The following is a 21,684-nucleotide window of genomic DNA, read 5'->3' on the forward strand; positions in this document are numbered from 1 at the left end:
ACATTCAATAAGGCAAATCTATCTATCGTTTATCATTTGAATTTTTTCATTAAATCCTAATAAAAATTATTCAAAAAATAAATAATAAAAAATTTAAACAAGATATGGGTGAAAGTACAAAGAGATTTTTATGATATACCAAAATTTTTTCATTCCTCAAAAATATATTTACATTTGCCTTTTTTTTTTTTAAATAATTTTTATAGATATTACACTTGTTTTTTTTTTATTTAAATAAACTAAAAGCTAAAATATGAAAATTATTATTTTTTTTAATGAAAATTTTGTTAAATATATTTTTTTAATATAATTTTTTTTTTTTTAAGAAACACGGCTCTCATATGTCATTTGGTTCCAAGGCGCCACTCAAACTTAGAAGTTGTTTAATTTAAAAGTCATCATCTAATAAAACACATCTTTCACATTTCAATGGAAACTTAATTAGTTCCTAAAAATCTAACATACCACGTGGCTAAAATATCCAGCCACTAAAAGACAAAACAAACGTGGCTAACTGTGCATGGCACGTGACGAATCTCACGCCTCTCTCTTTAAATACTAAATTATGCCCTCGGCCGATTCTTGTCAGCTGTCCAAACTTTAGTGAGAGATTCACACTTTCTCTTCGCTTCCATCAGCGTCTTCGAGAGAAAGTACACGATCACCAGTCCTCGTTATCAAGATGCAGAGGATCTCAAAAATCTCAGGGGCATTATCGGGAAGTTATCTCCAGTTGTGCCGTCGTAGCCTCTCCCGGCTGGCTCAAACCCAGCCTGCTCTTGTGGACGATGATGCTGTTCTTCCCAAAATGCCCCCCTTCGATTACTCTCCTCCTCCCTATACGGGACCTTCCGCCGCTGAGATCTTGAAGAAGCGTCAAGAGTATCTCAGTCCTTCCTTGTTCCACTTCTACTCCAACCCAGTGAGTTTTCGGCTCTTTCAGACCTAGTTCGGATTTACAAATCAGATTTTCCCCCTTTTTGTCTATTTGTATGGGTTTTGTAGAGCAAGTTTCTGTTTCTATGTGCTTTGGTTTTTCCAGATTTGGATTTTACAAAAAGCATTAAAACGTACGGTTTTTTCTTTGTAAGGTACCTGATTATTTGTAGATATGAAAATGGATTCAATGGATTCTAGTCTTATGATCATGGTACTAAGTGTTGGAGTGATTCGAAGCTTGTGGAATTTTGGAAAAATGGTGCCTTTATAGAGTGAAATCTCCAACACTGTTGTGTATTTTCCTCTTAAATCAGGGGCATTGGGAAAGTGCTGACATGTTCTGTAATTCTTTTAGAACGATAAGGGACAGTTAGGGCTTGATCTTTGTTGGAGAGCTTATTCCGGGAATGCATCATTGCTCAAGCTCTTCTAAGTTGCTAGAAAGATTAAAGAATTAAAGTTCTTTTTTTTTTTTTTAATGATTCGTTAATAGCATTAGCTAATGTCATGCAATGGGATGCTTTCTGAGTGTTTTTTTTTAGGTTGTAAAATCAAGTTTCTTGATGTTTTGGATCTTGTTAGAGAACCCATTTGAAGAAAGAACTATTACTCATCCCTTTTTTAAGTTGGTATAAGTTTAAAGGCTAAAACTCATTCATTTGTTTGGTTGGTATGATTAGTTGGTGCTGTGCTTCGGTTTTGATTTTGATGACTTGAAATGAATTGACTTAATCAGAATTTTGATGTTGAAGCATCTATAGAATCAGTGTGATCCAGTAGTCAAGTGGGTTACTGTAGGCTATAGTTTTAAAGGTAATTTATGGAGATGTGTGCTATGTCAACAGTTGAACTTGGTAGATGGAAAGATGCAGTACTTGTTTGACGAGAATGGTCGTCGATACCTTGATGCATTTGGAGGAATTGCGACTGTATGTTGTGGGCACTGTCATCCTGATGTGGTGGAGGCAATAGTAAGTCAGACGCAGCGATTGCAGCATTCCACAGTTTTGTATCTGAATCATGCCATTGCTGAATTTGCTGAGGCATTAGCATCCAAGATGCCTGGAGATCTCAAGGTATATTTCTTAAATAATAATTGTGGAAAGATCATTTCATGTTGTTATTCATCTATAATTAATTTTGGATGAGCTTTCAGGTTGTCTTCTTTACAAATTCTGGGACTGAAGCAAATGAGTTAGCTATGATGATTGCTCGGTTGTATACCGGTTTCCATGATATTATTTCCCTTAGGAATGCATATCATGGGAATGCAGCTGCGACTATGAGTGCTACTGCTCAATGTAACTACAAGTTCAATGTTGTACAGGTATATTTCTCTCTAAAACAAGTCTCATTTTTTCTTAGAGATCAACAACTAGATGCTATTATCATTTGGTTTACCACTGGACGTCCATTTTTATCTTTCAAGGTTCATCCTGTCTCCGAAATGAACCCCCTAAGAATCATGGGTTTGACACAAAAATAGAACTAAAAATATTGTATACGACCTATATTACAGTTGCAACTTTTCAATCATTGTTTTCTTTAAGACTCTTGGTGCTTCTATTTGTACTGTTAGGTTGTCTACTGAGAGTTAGCAGCCATTTAGTAAAGTATTGATGGATAATCTTATGTTATATTTATGTCTATTATATTTTGTTTTAAATGCAGTACTGGTATAAACTGAAATTTAAATATCAAGGTGTTTTATGGTTTCATCTATTATTCTAGCATATCAATATGAATTACTGGAATTAATGATGCCTAATATGTTGAAACATTGTTGTGAATTATGCTGAGCTTTAAGTTTTTAATGGGAAACAAACATAAGCATGAGCCCTTTTGATTGAAGATTAGACGGGCTCACACCCAGTGAGCTTTAGCTTGTGAACAAAGTGGCTTGGTTTAGTTCAGAAAAAGTCAGAACCAAGAGAGGGTGTCATTTTCTGTTTCCTATCTAAAAACAGGGGTTAAATAAAATTTGTTTGCACTATTATTTCATTTTTTTTTTCTGTCAATTCTTCTATAAATCAGTAACTTCTCTACAAAACAATCTTCTATTGTCACTTATCTTGGTAAAGCTTTGAAGGTTGCTTTTTACTGATGAGTTTCAATGATTGAATGAGTACTATTCCTGGATACTTTCTAGATTTCCCTGTTGTTAATTTTCAAGTTCTATAACTGAGTTTTCTTTCTGGTACTTTTGAAGATCTTTTTGGAATATTCAGTTGATATCTAATCAAATAAACACTGATATTATTTTGTAATAATCTTCTCATTTTATGATGTTATCACAACAGACTGGAGTTCATCATGCCTTGAACCCAGATCCATACAGAGGTGTCTTTGGTTCTGATGGATTGAAATATGCAAAAGATGTTCAAGACCTCATTGATTATGGTACTTGTGGCAATATTGCTGGCTTTCTTGCAGAAGCCATTCAGGTATTATTTGATGTGCCTGGGTCACTGTTTTTTTGAAATATGGTTAAGATAAAATTTGTTTTGTTCATTTCTACGTGAACGCTGCATGCTTGACAGGGAGTGGGTGGAATTTTAGAGTTGGCCCCAGGTTACTTGCCTGCTGTGTATGGCACCATTAAAAAAGCAGGAGGCCTTTGTATAGCTGATGAGGTTCAATCAGGTTTTGCTCGCACAGGCAGTCATTTCTGGGGGTTTGAGGCCCATGGTGTTGTGCCTGATATTGTGACTATGGCAAAGGTAGATTCTTTAGCCTCCCATATTTTTCTTAATTTTAATTTTTTTTCACCCTACACTTTTATGTAGCTTGACGGATCCTGGAGCAGTGTGCTCCTAGAGATTACCTCATTACTTAAAAGTGCATTTATGAATTATATATATGTATATATATAAATTCATGTTTGATGAATTACTGTCTCATGTCTCCACCATGTTGAGTTTACTGTCTCAGTTGTAGCTTAACAGTTTGAGTTGCTTCTTTCTGTGGTTCTCTCAGGGCATTGGAAATGGCGTTCCCATTGGTGCAGTCGTAACCACTCCTGAGATAGCAAAGGTCTTGACTTATCGCACTTATTTTAATACTTTTGGGGGAAATCCCGTATCTACTGCTAGTGGACTAGCTGTTCTGAGGGTGATCGAGAAAGAAAAGCTTCAGGAGAATGCACATGTTGTGGGGTCATATTTGAAAGACCGTCTCACTTCCCTCAAGGAAAAGCATGAAAGTATATTCCCTTTCCCTAATTTGTTTTTTTGGACATGAAATCTGAGAATATATGAATGATACAGATTACAAACACAACGCATGAAATGGACTTGAATCCTTTTGAGAACCATGCAACAATACACAATTGACTTTCAACCATTCAAACTGTCAAGAGTCTTAATTCTAGTTCATTCAGTTCTTTCATAGCTCATTAAGAAGAATGATTGATAAGACTATTTATTTCTGCAGTTATTGGGGATGTAAGGGGAAGAGGTCTGATGCTTGGTGTTGAACTTGTAACTGATCGGCAGTTAAAAACTCCAGCAAACGTAGAAACTCTGCATGTTATGGACAAGATGAAAGGTTTCTCTCTCTCTCTCTCTCTCTCTCTCTGTGTTGAAGTGTCTCCCTCTTGAATTGTAGCTAACAAACCTGCATTGTTGTTGTAGAAATGGGAGTGCTGATAGGCAAAGGCGGATTTTATGGGAATGTGTTTAGGATCACACCTCCCCTCTGCTTCACTAAGGAAGACGCTGGTTGGTTTTCTTTTCCATTCTCTTCTACTCTCTATCCTCCTTCATTCCCCCCTTTTGCTAATTCAGCCTTTGTCCTTCATGACTGTAGATTTCCTAGTGGATGTGATGGACTACACGATGTCAAGGATGTGAAAAAAAAAAAGGTGGGAAAGAGCCTGTGTACAGTTCTGGATAAGACTACTTTTTCGTCAAGGATGTGAAAAAAAATAAGGTGGGAAAGAGCCTGTGTACAGTTCTGGATAAGACTACCATTTCACCATGATCTCTGAATTTCTATGTTATCTATTGACAACTCTGCTGGAAGTGCAAGTTGTTGGTATGTGTATTGCAGTTATGCAAGTAGATGAGATGATGAGACATCACCTCGTTGTCTCTCTCTCTCTTTTTCCAATAAAGAACTTTTATTAGAACCAATTACCAACTTAGTTTTTGGATATTGGGTATGGAAATTGAAATTCAATCTGATTTTAACCTAGCCACCCAAAACCCAGTTTTCTGCTTAAAAAATATCAAGAATTTAATGGAGGAGAATTGTTGAAAGCCTAATACACAGGTATATATTTTATATTACATATAATCTATCAATTTCTCAGTAGTATATGTTTACAGGTACAGACCTAACAGATTCATTCAAAATACGAACGGCTATAGCTGTTAATTTGAATGGATTAGTATAGGATAATCACTGTATGGTTGAATGGTTGAACTCCCTGAATTATCCGGGATTATCCTCTGTATCATCCTTATCATCATCCCTGACAATGAGCTAACGAGTAGAAAATTGCATATCCACTTGTAGACTTGCGATCATGGGATTTACTTGTCCCCGTAGGTGTTGGTCTAAGCTGTGAGATTTAAGATAGGTGTGACTATTAATTTGAGACCCATACCAGTGGGATAAAGAAGGTTGATGCATGAACTAAGTAGCCTTGTTGACTCTTGACAGCAAAGGTTATATCTGATCCAGTTAATGTTAAACATTTTAATCCCCGTGATATAAAATAACATCATCCATGGGATGACCATCATGCAAAGACAATTGTTTACCCAACGCTATTGGATTTTTGCTTAAGCAATGACTGATTGAACAAGCATTAGGCTGCCACCTGCGATGAGAATCCCATCAATCTATCGACATGGTCGAAGAAGCCCGGACATTGATGAATTCCTTCTGCAACAAGATGAACCGTGAATTTATCCACCGTGCCATTTAGTTATTCTTCGACCGATATATGCATCCACTCATGGGGAGGAACAAGGCGCCATGTTTGATAGCATTTTAGGGCAGTAAAATTAAATCATTCTGCATGACTTCTTGTCATTCCGGAGGAGTGGAGGTCGGCTTCTTTGTAGGTGATGGGCTTGGTGGATACGGTACAAGACAGCAGTGGTGATGGGTGGAGCGAGAAGTTATCATTAGTGGCAGGTGGTGCGGATTATTATCATTAGTGGGTAGCTGAAGATACGGACTCGAGGGTATCGAAGATGGGGTGTGGGGGGTGGGGCTCATATCTAAATTGGTATTATAGCAGGCGTGGAATGAAGGACTAATGGCAAGGTGACATGAAGAATGGTGCGCGCAGTGGAGGGAAGAAACTGTCAAGAGAAACCAAAGTCAATTTCGTTAAAAGTCACTTGTCCTCGCACTAAAACTTTTCCATTTGAGTTGAAACAAAGATAGCCCTTGAGAGATGGGTTATAACCAATACAAATACATTTTAAGGAATGGAATTCAAACTTGTATTTGTTTTGCACTTATGAGTGAGTGCGAATGGATAGCATGCACTACCAAATGTTTTAACAGTAGCATCATCTGGTTGGTTCACGTGCTTGAAAGTGTTCCTGAGTAACTATTTTAAGTCTTTGAGGTTGCTTAGAGCCTTTAGTTATATCTTGATGAAATTCTGAATGTTGCCAATTATGGGGCAAAACTACTTCGTTTGTGCAATCCTAATCATCAATATTAGAGGTCCAAGTCACTATATTTTTAAGAAGAAATATTTGAATATTAATTTCATTTATGCTTTTGGATTTTATAAGTATGATATCAAATCTCATCAATCAAATCACTCTTTTCAAAAATACAAGAAATCTAAATCATATAAGTAAAATTTTTTATTCATTATGGAATAATTTTTCTACATATGTTTGGTGACCAAGAATCCATTGTCATCATATGTCTATAGTTTTCCATTCTATTGGTGTGTTTGTGTCTAAAAGAGAAATGATAATGAATGTCGTTGATTTTGAAAGAAAATTTTGAAAAGAGATGATCATTCACCTCCTTCATCACTTTGTACTATACTTTTTTTTTTTCAAATTGATTTTCGACCAATGATTCACATGATTTGACAAAAGTTAGCAAAAACTTGTAAATTTGGATCAAAAAAAGCATATTCATAGGTAGGAAGAAAAATCACCAATGAGGTGGGTATAGTAGTCATCATCTTTGCCACTTTGATTTATTGTTTCAAATGATAATGTCAAAACTAAAAATGATAAGGTACTACAACAATATTTGTAGAACAAAAGATTCGAATTGTTAAATATACATGATGAGATTTAAGTCGTTGAATAAAGATACCAATGATATAATCTAAAAATATTGTAATATTACTTGATTGATGATGTCTTTTTCAATATATATTGCCAAAATATATTTTTGTATTATAGTCAGATGCTGTCAAAACTAATTATTAAAACAAAAAACTCAAAAGAAGTATTAGCCAATTTCAACAAGTTCCCTATCCAATAAATTATTTACTCATATAATAGCTACCTATAAATGCAATACAAAAGGTTGAATGAACAACACCCGAATGTCTAATTTCCTTACTTCAAATTAAATCCAAAGAAGTTGGTTAGTTAAGGCTTGAACCAAAAGTTTCATACTCCAATGACAAGATTCTTGACATTTTTGGCCTTGAAAATTTTTACTTAGTCTCATCATTAATCTAGGGAAAAAAATGGTTGGAATTAGTGACATTAAAATATCCCATCTTATTTCATTATTAATTTTCATCATTAGTAATGAAACAATTGGTTGAATTGGAAATTTCACCTAGAAATTCTAAGCCCCTTATATAGACAATCAATGTTGAAGGCCGCCATCGATATTTGGCTTTTAATGTCGACAATAACTGGTGAAGACACAAGTCACACAACCACTAATAATATTTGGATAGATTTTTGCCTGTTGTCTACCTTCAATCATCAACTTATTGGCATCTTTCACATTGAAATTATGTAATTTTAATTTCAATCTTTAAGTTCATTATATTAGTGAATCATATACTCAAGGTGTCCAAGAAAGGAGGACCCGGAGATCTGAGGGCCATAGCCCTCCAGATTTTGATAGAAGTGAAAAGGAAAGAAATAAGAATCTTCACCTTGGGACCAAAAAAAACACAGTTGAAGTACTGGGTCATGCCCCTCAAAATTTCCATGCCCATTTTTAGAACGTTATTTATAATGGATTTAAAGTCTAACAATATTTATATGAAATAATTCATGCATGTTTTTACCCTACAAAATTATATGTTCAGTTTTAAAATTTTTTTTTTCATCCCATAGCAGTTGAGACACCTTTTCCTCATGGGACGTTTGATAGTAACTGAAAAATCTTATATTATATTTGGTTTTAGAAAAATATTAAGAAAAGAAAAAATATTTTTAAAAAAATGATTTTTTAAATTATTTAATTTTTTTATATGGAAGAGATGTTGAGACGATTACTCCATTCCCATGTATTTAAATTTTGTAGAGTATATACATCTACCCTTAGGGATCTCTAAATGTAATACAATAAAAATAAATGGCTTCAAACACCATAGAATAAAATAGATCTAGAAATTAAAACTCATATATATAATTTGGATATTTCTAAATCGAAACTCATCCAATGAAGAACGTGTTTGAATACTTTAGAAGTCTCATATACTGAAAGTTTTTTGTCGATCCAATGACTTGAGCCATGTCCATGACACTCAAAAAATTGGATTTGGAAGAGTAGATGCCTAGACTTTCACCATTTCTTTGGATCTAGAAGACAACAATCAAAAAGTCATTTCCTAACCCCATAAAGGGGTATTTATAGAGTTCTCTCATTAGGCTTAAGTGACTTAAGTCTGCATGAGCTTGGATGACTTAATCTAACTTTAAACAGGTCTTAATTGATTAATTAATCATATTGGGTCATCTAATTAATTAATTAGCTTAATCCAAAGACCTTATTCACTATCTTTTATACAATCTTACGTAATTATCAAAACACCCTTATATACAAAAGTGATCCAAAAATCAATCAAACCCTCATAAACCATACCAACATGATATATGAGCTTAGAGTAGAGACCACTAGGACCATAGGAATATTGGTTCTCTCAAAATTCAATTGTAAAGTTGATTCAACATCTCATTATAAAGAATCAATCACACTTCCATACCTTATATAAATAACAACATGACGAAGTTTGGGTTCGTGACCTATGACATACAAACTCCCCATGGATTGGTGTTTATAATCTATAACAAGGTACTGTTATCACCTATTAAGATTACCTCTCAAATCCTTAAAGTACAAATTTCACTTATTCTATGATCAACTAACATACTTTGATTATAAGGAGCATATGTCAAATTCTACTAAAAGAATTATTACAACCACAAATTTTACGGTTATATGTCCTTTAGATCATCCAAGGAAACATGTTGTCTTAAACCAATGAAATATCATGGTGTCTTTGTTAGAGTACCTATTGCTACCAATTTTCATCAACAGTGACTTAATTTATACGCATATATGACCACTTTACGGTTTCACCCACAAGTCAAAGTCCCTTATTGATTTCAGCATAGACTCAATATCTTCACAAGGTTAAGAATTCATATAGTAAAATAGTTTGATGAATCATGATAATTGATAGTCTGATATCATGATTGGTTGTAGGTCTTATTTAGTGTGCATCATATATACTAGTACACTTATCATGAGAAACTCATCCTGACTGTCAAGAAAAATCATCCCTTAAATGAGGAGATAGTGCATTATAATCTCTATTAAATTGTCCAAATTCATTAACTGACTAATGACTTATTTATTTATAAACTTATGACTTGTATCATTTATATCATTCCTAATGTACTCAAGTCATGTATATATGTAAGATATATGGATTGAATGTTGAAATTAATATCAATTCATAAAAAAATATAACAAAGCGATAGTTAAGTCTGACTTTATCACATAATGTCAAAAAATTAATGATGAAATGAGTTTAATTGAAAAGACAATATTTTGTTAAATTTAAATTTATTATTTATTTTTTCACTTTTTTTTTTTTTTTTCCTATTTTCTACTTTATTTTCTTTCTTCGTTCCACCAACAAACCTAGGCTGTGATACGGACAAAGAAACGAAAAGAAAGATAAGAAGGGCTAGAAAATTTTCATATTCTAAAAGTTTTCCATTAAAAAAAGAGAGGTGGTAGGTAAGAGTGGAGAATATGTTTTCCCTATGTCACAACAAGAGAGATCGTAGGTAAAGAATTAAGACTTATGAGCGTAGGGAGTGGAGGAAAGTCATGCTTGCATCATATTTCCGCGTTTCAAACCTTTAGGACTAAGGGCACTTGCTAGTTGCTCCTGCAGAAGCCATGAGACTTGTTTTATGCTTTCTCGGTAATGGAAGTCGGTACAACAGGGCAAACTGCCAAGAAGATACCCAAAAAATAAACAAAAATACTTCAGGTTCTTCTTCTTGATGATTTGATTCTGAGTGCGTCCCAATTTTTCTCTTCTTGGGTCCACTTGATCCATCAGTCCTTATCCTCCTCAACTGGGCTTAGCTTAACTGAGAGAACCACCATGGACAAAACTCTACCTTTCATATTACATATATTTTCCCTCAAGTCAGGTTAATTTATAGTACTGTTACTGTGAATGGACCAAGTAGTTGTTGCTCTAAACACCTAATTGCCTTTGCAAGATATTAAGTCTCTTGAGTCAGTGGAGCTATCAAATCCTTGTACATATTACTACTGGACCTTGGTTTCTTTTTTCACTTGTGTGTCGTGGGTTCTTCGTTTGATTAGAGATGGGCTGATTTCTTTATGTATAAACAAACAAATTTTGAAGGGATAAAAATGTTGGTAAACGGAAGCACTTGTTGGATCATAGAAAGAGCATAAAATAAAATCTACACATAACAGTACATTAGGCTTTAATGTGATTCGGTCAAACATGTCTTCCTCAGTATGAGATATAATTATTTCATTATATGATATAGAATATTATATATTTTAAAAAATAAATACAATTATGGAATTTTAAAATATTCAAGTTTTTTCACTCTTTATATCTCCATCTTAAATCGTAAACTTTCTTACTTCAAATCAAGTGTCTCATTCTACCTTCGATCTGTATCAATCTCTATGGTCTTCACAAGTTAATATTTTTCTTAATTATAACTTTTTTTTCTCATAACCTTTTCCTTATTTTATAAGAAATCTAACAACAATCTCACATAAACTTATTTTATAAGAAATCTAACAACAATCTCACTTAAACTTAATTACAAATTTAAGACGCTTTGAAATATAATTTTTTTTCTCATGACAGTATAATATTTATGTGTTTCCTTATTTTATGAGAAATCTGACACAATCTCATGTAAACTTAATTACGAATTTAAGATACTTTGAAATATGCTGTGATGTACCCGTGAAAATTTTAAAAATGAAAAGTTTTCAAATACACAGGGATCATGAAATCCCCACCACAGTGAACAGAACTACTTCGAGCATGTGCAAAATGCAGAAGGTGAAAAGGAAGTGATTCAAAAGATAGTTGTCCTTGAGTTGTTGCAAAAGAAGTGTGAGGATGGTTTTAATAGTTCCGGACTCCATCTTCCATGTGTCTTTGTCTTCCATTGGTCTCCAAGGGATGGTGTGTGAAGGGCACAGAATTTTCAAAGTGGGTTGCTTCCACTTCACCCAAGAAAATGCAACCAGTTGGGTAACCCTTCAATTTCATGGCTAGTCAAATTCAAAATCCTATCAACAACATTCATTTCAATATCTTTAATTGTAGTGGCAACTGGGACCGTGATCACATTGGAGGGTAGACATGTGTTGGCCACAGTAGTATAAATTATGCAGAGGCATTGCCACAAATTCCATAAAGCTCTCCCATTTTTGTATCACCTCAGCTAGCTCTCTAGCTTCCATGGCAACCCACAAAAATACCATCCATATCCCCTTCTTGCTTGAGAAGAAGGATGTTGTGCTTGTTAAACCTGCAAAACCCACTCCTTCTGAAGTCCTTTCTTTCTCTACCATTGACAATGACCCCAATCTTGAGATCATTTGCCAAACCATTTATGCGTACAAAGCAAAGAGATTTTCCTCTAGTGATGATAATGGTCATGATCTAGCTTCCTCGAACGGGAAAACCCATGATCTGGATTCTTGTGACCCAGCTAGTGTAATCAGTGACGCCCTCTCCAGAGTGTTAGTTTATTACTATCCTCTAGCTGGGAAGCTCAAGAGGCACAGTGATGGAGAACTTAGACTCAACTGCAATGCTGCTGGGGTGCCTTTTCTAGTGGCAACAGCCAATTGCGAGCTTTCTTCCCTCGGTTATTTAGATGGGATTACTGTTGAACTTGCTAAACCCTTTGTGTTTGATTGGCCAGGCGATGGTGGCGATGGTAGACACCCTCTGGTGCTGCAGGTGACTAAGTTTTCTTGTGGGGGTTTCACAATTGGAATGGGCATATCCCACTCAGTCTGTGATGGGTTCGGTGCTGCTCAATTCTTCCGTGCCTTGGCTGAGCTTGCAAGCGGAAAGAGCGAGCCAACTGTGAAACCAGTGTGGGAGAGGGAGAGGTTAGTGGGAACACCCAGAAAAACCCCCTTCCAAATCCCTATAGATGAGGCTTCTTTAGCAACTTCACCACACTTGCCACCCACTGAAATTGTGCATGACTGCTTCAACGTGAATAGTGAGAGTATCAAAAGACTCAAAACTAGCTTGATGAAACAATGTGGGGATGAAGCTCCCAAAGAGGGTTTCACCACCATTGAAGCCCTCAGTGCCTATGTTTGGAGATCTAGGTTTAGAGCCTTAGAATTGAACTCAGATGGAACAACCCTCTTCTCCATGGCTGTGGGGTATAGACGCCTTCTCAATCCCCCTCTGCCTGATGGGTATTACGGGAATGCTTTTGGTCCTGCAAATGCCACAACAATGGGGAAGGATCTCAATGAAGGACCTCTCTCAAGGGTTTCCAAACTGATCAAAGAAAGCAAGAAGATTGCTTGTAGCTCTGACAACATTTGGAACTCAATAGACATGCTGGAGTCCATGAGACGACAAAATATAAAGTTCGAAACCAACGACGCAACCGTGGTTGTAACAGACTGGCGAAGACTGGGTCTAGTTGAAGAAGTAGATTTCGGGTGGAAGGAGCCTGTGAACATGATACCGGTGCCATGGAACATGTTCAACTACGTGGGTTTATGTATTCTCACTTCTCCTTCCAGTCTGGATCCTGCAATGAAAGGTGGGGTGAGGGTCCTTGTTTCCCTTCCTGCAGCTGCCATACCCAAGTTCAAGGAAGAGATGAATGCCCTCAGTCTTGGAGATGACAAGGCTTTAGCTTGACACTCAAAACAAACATATATTTCTCGATCAAGTACTGAAAGAATTAATCCTTGGGCCTGTTCGTAACTATGCCACTGAATGTTGAGTGTTGTGTTTTTTAATAATCTCTGCTGCCTTCTGTGTATTTATGAACTGTAAATAATTGGTTGAGTGCAATATGTAAAACTCTTCCCTGCTTTCCCCCATTTTTTAAGTTGATGACATCTAATCCAAGAATGATCAGAATAAAAAACTTCAGCATTATTTGTCCATGTAATTGCAGGTATATCATATATGTTTGGTCTACTGCTGTATCAGTATCACTGAGTATAATTTGATAAAGGGTGTTGCTATGTTTTATGCCCTCATTTGAAGAAGCTTGTTGCTTCCAACCCACACAGTCCCTGCTCAGAGAACATATATACTCCTAGCCAACTGAAGCAACTGCATATTGTATACCTTCTAATTAATGTTGTCTATGTAACAAAGTCCCACACACAAGTAAAAATAAAGAAAGAGACGGGAAAAAATAGAGAAAAAGGTGGTTTCCAACGCTCAAAAAATGAAGGCTCTCGTTCACCTCTCAATTGTAGCGACAGATAATTTTTTACCCTTTTAAATGAAATCATAAGAGAATTAAATACAATAGAGATGAACTTGTCATGCAATAAATCATAAGAGTTCTGCGCAGTGATATAACACTGACTCAGATTTTGCAATCTAATACTTCATAGCCCCTAAAACATCTTTGTGCCCAACTGATCATCAATTATTTTTGGTTCATTTTGCTGATGGAAACATAATCATAACCAAGCATTTGTATATGGGTAAGCGTCATTATCATTTAAATGAGTGCTACTACCTCAATGGAATGAGTAAATTTTAAAGCAGTATGAGATTAAGCTACTAAGAAAAGGACCTGCATGTATATCTAGTTAGCTTACAAGGCAAAGATGAGCACGTAGATGATTGCTGAAGAATAACCTATTTGAAAGAAAAGAAAAAAGAAAAAACAAAATGTCTAATGGAAGGATCCACGTGTTATCTAAGAAAGGTCTTGCCAGCCATTTGAGCTTATCCATTCAGAAGTGACTTATATCTGATAAGATTCAGGTAACAATTAGTGAAGACAAGCAATAACAAGACCACTCAAAAGTCAATAATCCACTCCTTAGGTGATCCAGGTGTTCGAACTCGGCTGAAAACTCTAAATCAGGAAAATTTCAAAAAAAAAATGAAAACTTGCTTCTTCTTCTTTTTTTTCGTCACTTTCTTTGCTTCTTTTTTTTCGTCACTTTCTTTGCTTTGAGGAGATGGTTACATTTATACGTAATCTTTAATGGTAAGAAAATATCTAACTTCAAAAGGCCAAAAAATGTTCCTATTAACCATGAGTTTTTTTTACTGGTTCACCACTAGAGTAAGAAGGAGGGACTAAAGAGTGAAGGGCGCGTAAAGAGCAAGGACTAATGGGACTGAACCTATCTCTGATGAATTGAATGAAAACTATATATATTATCTTAAAAAGTAAAGGCTAATAGGACTAAACCTATCTCTGATGGATTGATTGAAACTTAACCGGAATAATTACAGGAAGGCTCATTCTTCTCAAGGATTTTTAGAAAACAATTTTACCTTTTAATATATTTTTTATATTATTTATAAATAAATTTAAGACTTAATGATATGTGGTTCATATATGATGATAAGTATAGATAATTAATAGTACATTTCTCAAGCACGAAAAAATTGTTGTTCACTTTTGAACAATTAAGTGACCATTTAAAAATTTGTTATTTTTTCTTCTTCTTTTTTCCCAAAAAAATTGAGATTTTTTAAACAACCTTGTTAAAAAAATAATTTTCAATATCTCATAAATAAAAACCATATCCTAAGGTTATTATATCATTTTATATATAGAACATACAATTAAAAACTTTGTTATCATAATAAAATGAATAATTATTTTTTACGAGCATTCATCAATTGAATAATATATAAATATTCAATTAACTAACACACAATTATTAAATGGAATAACTCACAATTATTCATTGGGCAATATAGCATATGAAAAAATTAAACAAAAATAAATTAAATTATGTTGTAATATATTGTAATGATGATGTATTTGTATTATAAATATAATGCATTTATATCGTACCTATATTTCATTACAAAAGTAATAATTCTAAAAATGCTTATTTATACCTTATTAGTATTAACACATCATATCAATATATTAACAACATTCATATAGTACATTGAAATTATTTAATAATTTTTGTGTGTATATATATATAAACTATGAGTCTCGTGAATTCAATTGGTTTCAGAAATTATTTATGATATAAATATGTTGTGAAATATGGTATGATCATATAAAATTATCATTTCTATAAAAAAATTCAAAATTTTCCTAATTATGTTTTATTGTAATGTAAGTGTATTTATATTGTAATTATAATATATTTTTGTTGTACCTATATTTTATAATAAAAGTAATAATATTGAACATCACTTTTTATACCTCATTAATATTCAACATATCAAATATATTAACATCATCCACTGATGCATTGAGAAAAAAAAATTATATATGAAAATTTAAAATAAAAAAAATACTATGCAAAGGAAAAAATATCATATAAATTATTTTATTATAAAAAATAAAAATTATTTTAATAAAAAAACATAATTTATCAATTTAAAATTAATATATATATATATATATATATATATATATATATATATATATATATATGAAAAAATCTCCATTTTTATTATATAATTATAAAAGTTATTTTTTTCTTAATAAAAATGTAAAAATAAATAAATAAATGATATTTTGAAAATATTTTTTAAAAGTATTTTTGTTTTAAATAGTAAATTTAAATAACGCATTATACTATCATTATATATAATAATTGTAAGGGTTAAACTCAAAATTTTGATTTAAATTTTGAATATCAATAATTACAATAAATGCGAGGTTCACGCACCATAAATGTTTTAATAAACCAAGTGAAGTGCTTTAAATACTTTGAATTTTAAAAGTTTTAATTGAAGGACAGTTTTGGTATTTAAACCTATTAAAGTCCTCCCCAAGAATTAGTAGAAGACACCCTTTCCAATAATTATTCAAGCTCAGCCCACCTTAATGGGTAATTCTCCCAACTTAAAAAGCAAGGACTAATGGGACTGAACCTAACTATCTATGATGGATTGATTGAAAACTATATTGCCTTAAAAAGCAAGGATTAATGGGACTAAACCTATCTCTAATGGAATGATTGAAAACTATATTGCCTTAAAAAATCATTTCGACATTGGAACATTGTGTGGAAAAATTTATATATACATTAAAGGATGCTTCCTAAAGTCAAGTGTTACCTCGGCCACTACCCATAAAAATAGATTATTTGATAAATAAATAAAAAGGATTTATACTTAAAATTTTAAAACTAGGATTTGTTATGAATTGTTTTAAAAATAGTTAATTTATCGTGCGCAATGGCGATGACGATGAGAAAAAAATCGATGATATATTACGATAAATCGCCAAATTTTCCCAAAATGTCGTCAATTTATCGTGATATATAGCTAATTTAAAAAAAAAAAATTGACAATTTTTGGGGTGATTTTTTGCGCTCCTCTCTTCTACATCCAACGACCAGATTTTTTGGGACGATTTTCAACCGTGTTTAATGAAAGTGTCATGGTTGGACTCATTCATGACATTTGTGGATCAAGTGGGTCCCGCGGTAAACCATTTCAACTCACCATTTGCAAATAAATCACATAGCCCAAATTCACATAATCCCTTAAAATAATTAGACCGTGTTTGGACCGGTCTTTCTTTCTCATTATTTATTCCCCCACTTTCCTTCTTCCTGGTTTTTTGCTCTTCTAAGTGGCGAGAACTACGACAACGTTCATCATTCTCCACTTATAAATAACATGTGTTTTTTTTTTAAAAAAAAAAAAAATTAAACTTATATTGTGGTTCACTACTTAATTTTCTTGCTTCTAGGACGCTTCCTTTGTACTTTTAATATATATATATATATATATATATATATATATATATTACATTTTATAGTAATTTTTTAAAAATGTTTTTAAAAAAATTATATGTTTGATAAAATTTAAAAAATATTTTTAAAAATCACTTATCGTTATAATATTTTTATTTTTTTTAGAGAAAAATTTAATGGGTAATTCTTTTAAAAATGTTTTAAAAAAATATTTTTATTAAAAACATTTCTAATCATATTTTTTATTTTTAATATCCAAGTATCGAATCTACCTATATATCTCTTTGTTTATCGATATTTTTTTCTTTAACTATATCAATTATACTTATAAACTAACTTTAACATGTATATTTTTAATTATTTTATTATTTTTAAAAAATTTTACAAATATTCTCATAAATTTTGAAAAAATTTTATTTTTATTTATATTTAATTTTTTTTTATATTTTCGATATACCCATCAAATTCAATATCGATTTATCCTTATTTACCATATATCAAATCTTCCTTCCGACGGCCGCAAAAGGCCGGACCCAAGCTTGAATTTCAACTCAATCAAACCATGAAACAGTAGAAAAATGCTAGTGTCGCTTATAGCTGTAGGCGCTAGGCAGTATGCGAATGGAAAAATAGCCAAATGTGTCTTGTGGTGGTTGGACTTGGACGTGGCTGCACTACAGCCCCACTGATGGGATGGCCACCAACACCTTCCCAAAATTACAATAGACCAATTGAGCACTTTTGCGTTTTGCCACATCTATGTATCATGATCATCCATGTGTGCAGGGATTTTTCGAAAAAATTATATATATATATATATATATATATATATATTCTTTAACTGGATGGAGGCTGCTTTTTCCTGGCAAATATTATTACTCTTCCTGAAAAATTTGTCTTTGATAAAAACATCTTTCTTACATGGAAAATGACGTACTAAATTGTAAAAAAAAAAAATGTTAAGGCTTTGATTTAAATAAGTTAACATATATTATCATCATTACCTGATTTTTTTTAACATTTATATATACTATTGATCTAATTCATTGTGATGTTCAGTTTTTTTTTTTTTAAATATTAAATTTAATATAATATAAAAATATTACTTTATGAAAAAAAACGTATTTATTGGGCCAAACCTCCTAATTTTTTTTTTTACATTGTTAAGTTATGTGTTAAATAAGCTTTTATATATTTTTCAAAATAAAAAAAATACAAGAAAACGACATTCTTATAAGAAAGAATTAACACAAGAGTAAAGCGAGAATAGAATAAATGAATAAAAACGTAACCTTTATCTATTTGAAGAAATGAATTTACAATTGAAAATAGTTGGTTTTTCATGGACAAGCAGCTAGGAAAGTATTTATTCCCTAGCAATAGGGCTTGAAGTTCAAATTAAGGCCCTTTCCAAGCAAAAAATACATGGATTTAGACGTTCTCTTGTCTCTATTTTCAATTGGCAAAGGGAAGATTGATTGTAATTTTATCACATATCAGGTTTTTAGTATGATTTTCTTTCTCACTGCTCCATTGGATATAGCATGGCATCACTCTTCCACTGTGAACTCCATTTTACTCGTTCATTCAATCATTATTTCTTGTTCCCCTTTTTCCTAGGAAAGTAAGCTTTGCATAAGAATATTCGAACTTAAAAGACATTTTCATATGAAATTCTAATCTTATGGTTGGAAAAAAAAAAAAGTGAATAAAATATATATATACATATAAAACCGAACAAGGAGATTGTTACCTAGACATAAAGTAATGAACTTTTTTATTACAAAATATTCTCTCATTGATCATTTTTTTTTTTTTTTTTTACGTGTAGTATAAAATTACCAAATTATTGAAAAATATACATTTGCTACAACATCACGACTTTGCAGCTCCTATTGCAAAATATAGTATAGAAGCCTTTTGAAAATTTTGTACATAAAAAATATTTTAAATCAAAATTGTTACTCTCGGGTTTAGCCCTAAGAAAACTGGAAGTGAATTTTGATCAAATGCCTCATCTAATCAAACAAAATGTAGATTCTCTACGAGAATGAAAAATGCTTCAGAAAAATTTCTCATGGACCAGAAGGATCACTTGTTTGGCAAATCAAGTCCAAAGTCGAAAAGCCATAACCGAGTTTCGTCAACTGCAGAAGTCTGGGCAAAAAATAACTGAATTTCTTCTCTCATCAGTCGTCAAGGTCTGTGGAAGAGTTGAAGCTTTACAAGAAGGAAAGCAAGCTCATTGCCTGATACTGAAACTTGGGTTCAATGCAGATTTGATTCTAATGACAACCCTTCTTGACATGTACTCCAAATGCACCAACATTCAAGAAGCTTGCCGGGTGTTCGAGGAAATGCCCCAAAGAGACGTAGTTGTGACTAACAGTATGATTTCTGGGCTTTGCAGGTGTCACTTACCATCGTATGCAATCGATTTGTTTACCAAAATGAATGAATCTGAGAGAGATGTTGGTACTTGGAATTCGCTGATTTCGGGCCTTGGACAGAATTTAGAAGGGAGGACTGCGTTGATTATCTTTGGGAGGATGAGAGTGGAGGATGTTGAAGTTGATGTTATGACAATGATGAGCATTCTTTCCATTTGTGCCGATATGGCAATGATGGTTCATGCTCAACAAGTTCATGGGTTGGTGATTAAATCTGGGTTTGAGCAGTATTTACCAGTGGGAAATGCCATTGTTGACATGTATGCTAAGTGTGGATGTATGGATGATGCCTGTTTATGTTTTCAGAACATGCCATTCAAGAATGTGATCTCATGGACCTCTCTGATTTCTGGTTATGCAAAGCATGGATTAGGGATTGAAGCTCTGAAGGCATTCCAACAAATGGAAATGGAAGGTGTTGTGCCAAACAAAATCACATTCTTGGGTACTCTATATGCTTGTAGCCATGCAGGATTGTTACAAGAAGGATGGAGTAATTTTACAACCATGGTACACAAATACTTGATCACCCCAACGATGGAGCATTACACGTGCATGGTTGATCTCCTTGCTCGAGCTGGGCATCTGGAGGAGGCTCATGACTTCATAGAGAGGATGCCAATAAACCCGGATGCAAAGCTTCTCACAGCATTTCTCAGCTCATGTTGTCATCACAAGAATGTAGAGCTAGCTAGGACTGTTGGGCAGAAACTACTTCAGTTACAACCTCAGGAAGCAGGAGCCTACATCTCACTGTCAAACTTTTATGGACTTGTTGGGGACTTGGAAGGTGTTGCCAATGTGAGAAGGCTGATGTTAGAAAGGGGAATAAGGAAAGAGAAGGCCTGTACTTGGATTGAAATTAGCCGAAAAGTTCATAGCTTTGAATCAGGAGACAGGTCTCATCCTGATTACCTAAAGATCTGTAAGTACTTGGAAGTTCTTATTCAGAAAATGAAGAACATTGGGTATGTCCCCAACACAAGTATGGTGGCCCAAAATGTGGATGAGCTAACCAAAGAAGAGATACTTCTTGGTCACAGTGAGAAGCTGGCCATTGCACTTGGGCTCATGAGCACGCATCCCGGTACATGCATCTTGATAGTTAAGAACCTTAGGGTATGTGCAGACTGCCATGTCTTTACAGGGTTGATCTCAAAGATTGAAGGGAGGGAGATAATTGCAAGAGATTCCAGCAGGTTTCATCATTTCAAAGGAGGAGTATGCTCTTGTGGAAACTACTGGTGAGGGCCAAATCAATATTAGTGATTGCAGTATGATACAACTGTTGTATATTTACAGAGGAGAATGATAGAAAATTTTTTCTATTCAATATCTATTCGGCTTTCATTAGGCACACTTCAGTTTTTTACTATTTAGAAATAAAATATATTCTTATTTTTTCAATTACGTCTTTAATTTTTATACATACCAAGCATATTTGGTTGTCCTTATTTTCTTCCTTAATAAAAATTAGTAATTTTTGCAATGTTTCAATATTCACATAGGTGTTGTATAGGATGTGGGAACATTAGGAATGTTAGCGGCTGTTTGGCAACGTACACTTCTTTAAAATAGCTCTTAATTGATTAAAAATGATTTTCTCAACTTATTTTTTGTAAAAGTACTATGCACTTATAGGCAATAAAAATGCTTTCAAGAAAAAATTGAAAGCACTTCCAAATTATTTTAGAAAATAAGAAACTTTTATAAAATTGTCTATAGTAAAAAAATTGCTATACATGTGTTTTTAGTTAGAAAACTATTTTTGAAATAATTCTGTGAAAAAGACCTTTGGTTTCCCATTTTAAAATTTATTTAGAAAAATTTAGGAATGAAAAATTTTCTTTTCTTATCAGAAAAAAAAATAGAAAGAAATAATCAAACATGCTTTTTA

The 21,684-nt window shown here is 33.3% G+C and overlaps 3 protein-coding genes across 3 annotated transcripts; all 3 read left to right on the forward strand.

Annotated features, from left to right (window-relative positions):
* The first annotated feature begins 599 nt into the window (after positions 1-599).
* Positions 600-5,120, forward strand: LOC117916925 (alanine--glyoxylate aminotransferase 2 homolog 2, mitochondrial-like). The gene is made up of 9 exons (XM_034833162.1): positions 600-922; positions 1,785-2,015; positions 2,096-2,266; positions 3,240-3,383; positions 3,480-3,659; positions 3,916-4,141; positions 4,372-4,485; positions 4,572-4,658; positions 4,747-5,120. The coding sequence occupies exons 1-9, from the start codon at positions 683-685 to the stop codon at positions 4,788-4,790; spliced, it is 1,437 nt and encodes a 478-aa protein (XP_034689053.1). The 5' UTR covers positions 600-682; the 3' UTR covers positions 4,791-5,120.
* Positions 5,121-11,742: 6,622 nt separating this feature from the next.
* Positions 11,743-13,570, forward strand: LOC117915904 (spermidine coumaroyl-CoA acyltransferase-like). The gene has a single exon (XM_034831646.1). It carries the CDS (start codon positions 11,882-11,884, stop codon positions 13,319-13,321), a length of 1,440 nt encoding a protein of 479 aa, XP_034687537.1. The 5' UTR covers positions 11,743-11,881; the 3' UTR covers positions 13,322-13,570.
* A 5,593-nt stretch (positions 13,571-19,163) lies between these two features.
* On the forward strand, positions 19,164-21,137 carry LOC117915989 (putative pentatricopeptide repeat-containing protein At3g23330). The gene has a single exon (XM_034831775.1). It carries the CDS (start codon positions 19,395-19,397, stop codon positions 21,033-21,035), a length of 1,641 nt encoding a protein of 546 aa, XP_034687666.1. The 5' UTR covers positions 19,164-19,394; the 3' UTR covers positions 21,036-21,137.
* The last annotated feature ends 547 nt before the right edge of the window (positions 21,138-21,684 follow it).

Source organism: Vitis riparia, chromosome 6, assembly GCF_004353265.1.
Source record: "Vitis riparia cultivar Riparia Gloire de Montpellier isolate 1030 chromosome 6, EGFV_Vit.rip_1.0, whole genome shotgun sequence".
Classification (NCBI taxonomy): domain Eukaryota; kingdom Viridiplantae; phylum Streptophyta; class Magnoliopsida; order Vitales; family Vitaceae; genus Vitis; species Vitis riparia.

What these genes read in the sequence shown, in the direction of transcription:
- LOC117915904 (XM_034831646.1), top strand. Translation starts at nt 11,882, where the DNA reads ATGGCAACCCACAAAAATACCATCCATATCCCCTTCTTGCTTGAGAAG.
- LOC117915989 (XM_034831775.1), top strand. Translation starts at nt 19,395, where the DNA reads ATGCTTCAGAAAAATTTCTCATGGACCAGAAGGATCACTTGTTTGGCA.
- LOC117916925 (XM_034833162.1), top strand. Translation starts at nt 683, where the DNA reads ATGCAGAGGATCTCAAAAATCTCAGGGGCATTATCGGGAAGTTATCTC. An exon ending in TCCACTTCTACTCCAACCCA is followed by an intron (nt 923 to 1,784) that starts GTGAGTTTTCGG and finishes CTATGTCAACAG; the next exon opens with TTGAACTTGGTAGATGGAAA. An exon ending in TTCTTGCAGAAGCCATTCAG is followed by an intron (nt 3,384 to 3,479) that starts GTATTATTTGAT and finishes CATGCTTGACAG; the next exon opens with GGAGTGGGTGGAATTTTAGA.